The 10003-nt window shown below is 27.1% G+C and overlaps 1 protein-coding gene across 1 annotated transcript; it reads right to left on the bottom strand.

The window, feature by feature from the left end:
• Positions 1–7716: 7716 nt before the first annotated feature.
• Positions 7717–8787, bottom strand: LOC105779590 (bZIP transcription factor 11-like). The gene has a single exon (XM_012603405.2). It carries the CDS (start codon positions 8327–8329, stop codon positions 7856–7858), a length of 474 nt encoding a protein of 157 aa, XP_012458859.2. The 5' UTR covers positions 8330–8787; the 3' UTR covers positions 7717–7855.
• Positions 8788–10003: the final 1216 nt, after the last annotated feature.

The following is a 10003-nucleotide window of genomic DNA, read 5'->3' as shown; positions in this document are numbered from 1 at the left end:
ATGAAATGGTCTGTGATCATAACACGTGTACAAATGGGTATTTTTAGTTTTCTTTGTAGTCCTAACATAGCATAAAAATGGGATAAAGGAAATGTTTAGTCCCTGAATTTTAAAAAAAATCAATTTGATCCTTAAATCTTTTTGCACATTAATCATTGAAATTGATAATTTTTCATGGTTTTAATTCACGTTATGATGTGGCACTCTAAAATTATGCCACATCATCATAATTTTTAAAGAAAATTATTTTTAAAGTGATAATTAAATATAATATTAAAGTGTCGCATCATTATATGGGTTAAAATTGAAAAAATTGTCAATTTTAGAAATTAAATGTTGATTTACGGTTATAAAAACCAAGAGATTAAAGCATTTTATAACTCTTTGAAAAGTTAAAACAATTCAAAGTTAATATTTTTATGATTTAAATTTTTCAATATATTTTATAATATAAAATAGAAATTAAATGATAGATTTTTTCTTTATATAAATAGGTGTGGAAAATATACATTATCACTTTACTGTATAATATTTTTAATTATTTTTATTTTATTTATTTCAACAATATATTATCTTTTAAAAACTTTATATCTAAAATTTGACTTTATGAAATATTTTTAAAAGGATAAAAATATAAAAATTTCATAATTTAAATTTTATATTATATTGTATATTTAATTTTAAGTATAATATTCAATACTTAATTTTTATTTATTTAATTTAGTGACTCTTTTATTTTTATTTAAATTATTTTAAAAAATAATTTCATTATTATATTAATTATATTATAAAAATATAAAATATACTTTTAAATAAATTAATATTCTATTCACTTTTGACATTAACTTAAAAAAAGTTTTAATATAATAAAATAGCTATCCAAGTTAAAAAGCCCACTATAAGCAAGTGGGTTTAACATTGTTATACAAATTGGGCCATCCACAAATTTCCTCAAATATCATTTTGGTAAATATTTTAAGGTTAAAATATGTAATAAATTTTTTTTACCTTTCGTGAATTTGATAAATTTCAAAATTCAGTCTAACTGTTAATATTGTTAAAATTATTTTGTTAAATTTAGATTCATTACAAACGTTATCTTTTCAGTTACATTGCTATCAAGTGAGTTTTTATTATTATTTCAAAATGTCACCAACAAATTTAACACTGTTAACAATTAGACCTGAATTTTCAGATCTAAAAAGTAGGACTAAATTCCTAAAAATAAAAATATTTTAATAATTAACTCTAATTTTTTTAAAAAATATTTAAAATAGTTGAATGTGGCGCATGATGATCAGCATATTCCTTTTTCAGTTTTATGTCTACATCAAAATTTATGGCTGTACATTTGTATTGGATGCATGTTAGATGAGAGAAATCAAAATTGGTAGGGCTCATGTACATACATACACACACATATATATATATATATATATATATTCAAAATTGGGGCCTAACTATTTGAAAGAGAAGAGAATATTATCCATGTCAAGCAATTCCATATCTTTATTTATGCTTGATTGAAATTCGATTTCCCACTAAATCCACTAAGATGTTCTTATTCCCTAATGCTAATTATAGCATTTGTAAAACCATATTTTATTAAAAACTGTAGATTAAAAATCATTAGAGTACATCGTGCTGATTACGTGAAGGTATTGTCTTTCTTTTGGTGTTGTTGAAGAGTCGTTACACTTTTAATGTTTTGTCGTTCTACTTTGAAGAGAGCCCGAGGATGCTTTTTGAAGCCGTTGTAGAGTAAGCAGGGGGTTGGCAGCGGCATTGACTTCCCGAAAATGAACTTACAAATTAGTATAATGGTAAATTTACATTTTTGGCTTCGCCCTTTGGATAAAGTTCAAACCTCTCAGAAACTATTCATAAGCAATTGTGGTAACAACACTCTATTCGAGTTAGGAAACAAAGTTTTAAAGATGAGTTAGTTATTTAGTAGCACCTAAAGAAGGCGATACTTTTATGTTATCGATATGATATGCTCTAACAAATAAATTTAATTTTGTAAGAATTTGTAGTTTTTTTTTTTTAAATATCGGGTTTATTTTTTTGGTATAGTTCGGGCATTCTCTATACCCATTTTACAATCCATAAAGACTCTTTTGGGGTTCATTGCTATCCTTTTCAACAATATTATCTTTAGAGTTCAAAATCAAATTTCTTCCGAAAATATAATGCATCTTATTATTACACCCAATCCCGGATTTAATGATAGTACGTGGGATTTTAGTCAAATTGTGATTAACATTTTACACCAACCGTTCATGCTCAACTAATAAGACATCATTATCAATTAAGACCTTTTTGTTTTTGTCTTTAAATTAAGATTAGGTCGACAGACAGAGCTTTAGAATATCACTCACTGCCTACCCAATTTCGTCCCTCCATTACCAAAACTTTATACATATATATATATATACACATTGCTTTTTTAAGGTTAGCTAATATGTTATTCATAATAATATTATTAAATCAAATATGGTTATTGATTTTTTTTTTAAAACAAAATTCATATATAGAGGTAAAAATATCATGGACGCTTTTGTATTAAGAGTCCGATTGCATTTTATCTCTTTTATTTAGAAAATGGACAAAAGGGTTCTTGTATGTTAGATCAAGAACAAATTGGTCGTTCTGTTAAAAATGTCATCAATTTTTTCTATTAAAAATTGACCCCTATACTTCAGCATAAGGTATATGTGACACACTATGTGTAACTGTTTGGTTATTTTGTCATTCATGACAGTTTTTAATACTAAAAATGGATGAAATTTTTAACAGAAGAGACTTATTTACTCTTTAATCGAACGTATAAAAAATTAATTTTATGGAATGTGTCCCGCATTTTCAGACACTTTTAGGCCCTTATTGCAGCCCGTATTGTAACATCTCCAGCAAAGACGGCGCAAAGATTTCCAACTTAAAGCAGTTACGTAATTAAACTCTCAATAGGGTTATTTTTCCCAATAAACTCTGATTATACCAGAGATATTTTAGTATGACTAGAACTTTAATCTTAACCTATAAAAGATGTCATTGTATCCTTGTTTTATGATGCCAATTAAGAGGCGACAAGATGTAGTCGCAAGAGAAGTTTTAGAGAGAGTTTCGTGACAGCTATGAAGAGAACTTTGTACCCGAGTTAAGACTTTGTATTCAGTGTTTGGGTTTTGTACATTTAGGTTTATTTTTTCTATACTGTACTCTCTCGTTTGTTCACTCATTTAATGAAAAGCTGAAACCTCCTTTGCCCGTAATTTTTTATCCTCTTAACTTAAGGTTTTCCACGTAAAATTCGCGTGAACTTATATTCTCTACTTTTCTTATTCGTCGTTTATACGAATTAATCCCAACAAATTTACCTATTTGAGTAAAAGAGACGACAATTTGTGTAATACTTGAAACAAAACCAAAGATTACAAACACCCTTTTTTCCATGGCTGATGTGAGCCACACAAGAACATGGTTGGCCACATGCTCTTTAGAATCTTAACTTATAATATATGTATGTGTCTTTTATTATATATATCTTTTGGTACGTTCGGTTCATATTTAATTTTTTCGTATTTTATGTTGTTTTTATGCTTTTCATAGACATGCAATTAAATACAAAAAGGTAAAGGCAAGACAAAGCAATGGATCTCCTTTAATATGCAAGTACAATTTTTTTTAAAAAAAAATATTTAAAATCATCATTTTCTTTTAGGGTTTGAAAATGGAATGCTAAATACACCGACTTTATTTTTTTTCTCTTTTAAAGTTTTAATTATTATTATTTTGGTACTTGTTATACTTTTTATTGGTCAAGCAATTAGTGGAATATAGCAGTGAAATGAAATAATAAAAATCATCTTTTTTCACGTCACTTGTTGAGAGACCATTGGTGGAAGAAATTAAGATAAATATATAAGGGTAGACTTGGATGGGCGGTGTGTTTACTTACGGTTAATGTAAAACTAGCGGGGTGGTGAGATTAGATACCATAACAATCTTGTAGCGTGAGATAAAAAGCAAGCTAAACGTATCGCACCGCACCCAATCGCCCGTCCCAATCCACCCTAAGTAAATGGTTTAATCTCTTTTTAATTATCCAATTTTTATAATTTATAAAAAATATTTTATTTTTAAATCAATAAAAATACCTAAAAGTATAGTAGAGAAAATATAAGAAAGGATTGTATAAAACTGTGATTCCACGTCATCTCTATCCCTTTCCAATAAGAGAATGACAAATCAAATTTTTTCTCTTGATATTTAGCTTTTTCTTCCTGAAAAAAATTCAAATCCAACTAAAAATGCTGAATATTAGGAGAAAAAAAAAATCTAAGTTGTCATTCTCCTATTAGAAAGGAATAGGGATGACGTGAAATCATAGTTTCATACAATCCTTTCTCGAGAAAAGATACATGTTTTTCAAAATTAAAAAAAATTAATGAACCGAACCGAACTGATTCAATTTGAATTAATAAGATTTCATTCTAAGAAAATAAAAAAAATGGTTAAAGTGATGTATTTGGTAAATTTTAATTTTAATTCATATATTTAAAATATTAATAATTAAATCTTTTGTTTTTTCAATTTAAAATTTTTATTCCAATTATTTACTTTACGTGGCATATGATTGATGAGGAATAAACATGCGAAGTTGAATTTGACAAAAAATGTCAATAGTATTAATAATTGGACTGCGATTTTAATTCAAATTAAAAAAAAGACAGTAAATTTTAATTAGAGATTAGATTTTGTAAATACGCACTTAAACACACTTGAACCCACGTCTTTCTGATTGTTACAAGACAAATGGTGCCAACTAAAGACTAGATTTACCAAAGCATACAAATTGAATTATAAAATATGTTTGATATGTTACTCAAAATTAAATATTGAATATATTTTAAATTATGAAAAAAAAATATTTTACTTTTTCATCTATGCTTTTAAATATTTTATTTATTTAAAATTACCTTAAATTCTAAATTTATATTTGAAATATTTGAAAATAAATTTATGTTTAAATTTGAATGTTGATGCTTGGGGAAAGTTTTATCCTAAAAAAAGTAATCACAAAATTTGTACTCAACATAAAAGAGAATAAAGAGTAGTTAAGTAGTAGACCTGTCCATGGGTCGGGCCGGGCTCGTGGGTTGAAATTTTTCCTAGGCCCGGCCCGGAAAAATATCATAAGCCCGAGCCCGGTCCATTTTTAAAATAAACATTAAAAAATTATTTTTAAAAATAAAAAATAAATAAAAATTTAATTTAAAAGTATTTTAAAATTAAAAATTAAAAAATAAAAATAAAAAATATATATTTATTATATTCGGGCTGGGCCCGGGCCAAAAAAGTGGTGCCCGAGGCCCGGCCAGTTTTTTAAACGGGCCTCATTTTTTTGCCCAAGCCCATATTTCGGGCCTATTTTTTTACCCGAACCCTCCCATATATCAGGCGGGCCGTCGGGCCAGGCTGGGCCTCCCGGCCCATGGACAGGTCTATTAAGTAGCAAAGGTAAAATATTTAAATGATAACATAGTCTTAAAAGAAAAGCAAATAAATAAAATAAATTCAACCTATTATTTATTATGATAAGTAATTTTTATTTATTATTTTAATATATTTTTATTGAAAATTTTATTAAATAATTTTTATTATAAAATATCAAATATATTCGTTAAAAATATTAATTTAAAATTTTCGACAACTAATCAAATAGCACTTAATATTACCATACATTATGGTGGTCAATAAGTGATTAAAACATCTCCTACCTTAATCAGTGATCGAGGGTTCGATACTCGCATTGGGTATAGAACAGCTTTAAAGCTCCCTTATCAGCATCTATCCTCTTAATGAACTTACAAAATATGAATGATTAATTATTGAGTTTATTCCGATAAATACATTAATAAATGATTAAAACAATAAATTATTTTACTTTAACTTTGTTAAAAAAAATTTATTCTTTTCTTAACTTGCTTTTACTTTAAAATTTACTTTAACTTTGTTTTGTCATATTTAATCAATATTTTAAAATTTTAATTATATTTTCCTTCATTTTATCACTTTTTTGTTGAAACTTTTATCAGTTCCAATCTGATGGGACGTCAACTCTTGCAACACTGTGATTTCACAAGAAAACATAATAAAATAAAATAGTTAGGATAAACTGCACCCAAATCATTGAATTATTAGTTTATTTATGTTTTAGTCACTCAACTTTAAAAAGTTATAAAATGATTACTAAACTATTCGAAAGTTTTCATTTAAGTAGCTGGATCGTTAAATTCGTTGTTGTATGACCTTTTATATTCGCACTACCTGTACCAATCGAAAGCTCTCTTTTTTCTTCTCTTCTGCAGTTTAGTTTTTATTTTCATAAAACAACTTTAAACATTACGAATCAACGAACCAAAATTCAAATAGCTTTCTTCTTCGATCTCTGACACTAACTCTCAGATCAACTTGGATCTAAGGTATGTTCTTCTAGTCATTGATGGAAACTGATCTATAATATTGATCGTCAAATAGTCGCTTGGAGCTTGTTTGCTGGACTTTCTTTAAAAAAAAAAACTTAGCAACTCATTAACTTAAATAAAAAATCTCGAATAATTCAGTGGCTTAAATAAAAATTTTCGAATAGTTCAATGGCCATTTTATAACTTCTTGAAATTTAGTGACCAAAATGTAAAGTTACTAATAATTTAGTTACCTTAGGTGGTTTACCCGAATAATTACTAGTGGTTATTGAATTCGGATTATATCGGTTGGTTGAACTAGGAATCAATTGCTACACTAATTTGGAGCAAAAGAAAGAATCTATTAATATGTGAATCGATATAAACCGGTATAAAAAATTTAATGAACTAGTGGTTAAATTGGATTTTATAAAATTTTTAATACTTTTTAAAAATAATCATAAATGCTTAACAATTTAATATAATTGAACAAAAAATTATTGACCTAACCGGTTTGATCACCAGTGGCGGAGCGTAGTAGAGACCCAGGGGGGTCATTACCCCCTAAAATGGTAAAATTTTAATTTAGGCTCTTTATAATTTATAAAATTTTAAATTAGTAATGGTAAAATTACACCTTGACTCCCCCAAAATGATAAAAATTGATTCAACCCTTTAAAAATTATAAATATATAACCTATTAAAGTGATGAAATTACATTTTTACTATAGTAAAAATATACAATTTAATTCCGCCGTGCTCGCCACAGTTGATAGCTACTCCAATTTCAAGAACATTTAGCTTTTGCAGTTAAAAGTGTGGTTAAAAGGTTTTTTTTCCCACCCAAACGCAAGAGTAGATATTTAAGTGCTTTTGGGTTTTTACCTTTGGGGGTGAAAATTATCCAAATATCTTTATATATATTAATTATTCAATAGTTATATAAAATTTTATCATTATATTAAATTATTTAAATAAATTTATTATTATATTAAATTTTGTAAATCTTATTTATTATAAAATTTATTTTTTTAAAATATTTTATATATCATCAATTTTACAAATAATTTATATTAATTGCTTAAAAATTATTTAAAATTTATATTTCATGTATTATTATATTAAATTTATTATCTTAACTTTCAGTCCAATTTTAATAAATTTATTAATTTATCGATATATTTTAACATTTACTTAATAATTAAAATCCAAAATTTATCAACAACCTTTGGAAACACCAGAAAGCTGAAAAAAATCTACCATTAACCATACCATAGCTTTATGATTTTCACATATTTTATTTCATACTACTGCTTATACAACTATATATATATATATATAAACTGAGATTAAAAATCCCATTAAAATTGTGGCATTATAGAAAATTAATACTGAAACGTGTTATCAGCAGAGGCCATGATAGGTTGATTCAAGTAAGCCAGATGGAAAGGATTCAGGAAGATGTTATCAGCTACAGCAGGCTGAGTGAAGTCAATGCTTGTTTTATCATCGTCGTCGTCGTCATCGCCATGATCATCATTCAAGAAGCTGATGATTTCATTCAAGGACTGTAACCTATGAGTGAGTTCATTGAGTTGAGCTCTAAGCACCGAGTTCTCTGACTCAACATTCAAGAGGTGTTGTGTGGTGAAGTTTATGTTTGTGATGATCTCATGGTTTTGTTTCTGCAACTGAGTCAACTGAGTCATTAGATCATCTAAATGCTTTTGTTTCCTCATCCTTGATCTCCTTGCTGATTCCCTGTTCGATATCATTCGTTTCCTTTTCCTTTCGTCCATTAATGCTTCTTCTGAGCCCGAGTTGATTTGTGTTGCTGATGAACCCGAGGATGTAGCCATTGTAGGAGTTATTATTTATGATATATAATAGCAGGACCCAAATAAAAAAAAAAAAAACTTAGTAGTAAAGATAAATAAGTTAAAAAAGATGATTCTTTCTTTATGAAACGTAATATAACCAGTAGAGGAAAACAACAGAGAAAGATTGAACAAGATGGGTCCTGCGTATGAATGTGGAATTTATCATAAACCCAGAAAAGAAGATTTCACTGAGAATTGGAAACATGAATCTCAAACATTAACACAAAAAGGTTGAGCATCAAGATCTTTGATTTGTTTTATAACAACAAAACAAAAAACCCTAAGAAACCCAATATGGGTAATGGATTTTGAAGTTAAAGAAACTAAACCCAGAACTCGGATTGAATCAAATGAGAAGATACTATGAAGAGACTGTGGTAAAAGGAAATGTGGGTAAAGGATTTATAAAGGAAGTGGAGAGGAAGTAGAGGATTTAATCAAGTGAATGGAGGGTGATTTTATAGCAAGGAAAAAGGACACTCAAGTTGATGAAAGACAATTAAAATTTTGTAAAAGAAAAGATAGCAGAAAAAGAAAATGGAATATGGAGTGAGAGAGAGAAAAAGGTGATGGGAACATGTGGGGTGAGGGAGCCCACAACTGGGCAGATACAGCTGGGAGCCATCTTTGTTTACATCATTGGTGGGCATATAGTTTAACTTAAATTTGTTTTTTTCTCCTGAATATTATATATATATATTGGTATTGAACGTGACAACCAGATTCATTTTAGTTTATAATTTGGATTGGTTAATCGGACAAAATGAATAGAGAATTAATCAATATATCGATTCAAATAAAAGGGTTAGTTCGATTAAATAAAAAAAATTCAAAACTTGGGACAAACATCAATTTTTATGAATATTATTTAGTTATTTGATTATTGTTGGTCCACTAGTGAATCGATTAAACTGATTGAATAGAATTAATGGTCTAATCGATTCAATCATCGGTTCAATTATTAAAACATTAAATATGATACCTATACTATGTCATCATCCAAAAATTTATATATATATATTAATTTTGACGGCCACAGTTTCAGAGTGTCAAGTTACCAAATTTTTATATTTTTCAAATTCAGATACTAAAATGAATTAGGTGCGAAGTCGAAAGACAAAAGATGATATTATCCCCTACTTGAAACCAATGTATCTATCACCGGTAGTAATGATTAAACCCATCATAAGGACTCTTCCAAAATGATTTATTTAAGTATATAAAAAGATAATAGCTTATCTAATAAAATGCCAAAATTCTAATAAAATGCCAAAATTCTTGATTTTCTTTTTAACTTTAGTTTTAAAATAAAATTTTATTTGTGAAAATGTAATGCTAAAGGACAATGTTGAACTTCATCCTGATTTTTTTTTGGGTTCAATGAATTTGGATCTTTATCTTGGTTTAGTACTTTTTGGTATGATGATAAATTAAGTTATTAATGTTTTATTTTTCAGATAAATCTGATTCTTTACCTTAAAAAAGTTATATTTGACGATCAACTTTTCGAAAAAAAATTGAATTATTGTTTTTTAACAAAAATATTATCTAAAATGTTAAATTTTTAAACATGACAGTTCTTATGATAATCATTTATGAACTTTTCATTTTTATGATTTTTTTTTGAATATTTTTATAATTTTTAAATTATTT

This window comes from Gossypium raimondii, chromosome 4 (genome assembly GCF_025698545.1).
Source record: "Gossypium raimondii isolate GPD5lz chromosome 4, ASM2569854v1, whole genome shotgun sequence".
Taxonomy (NCBI): domain Eukaryota; kingdom Viridiplantae; phylum Streptophyta; class Magnoliopsida; order Malvales; family Malvaceae; genus Gossypium; species Gossypium raimondii.
This window is presented reverse-complemented; position numbering and strand designations above follow the sequence as displayed.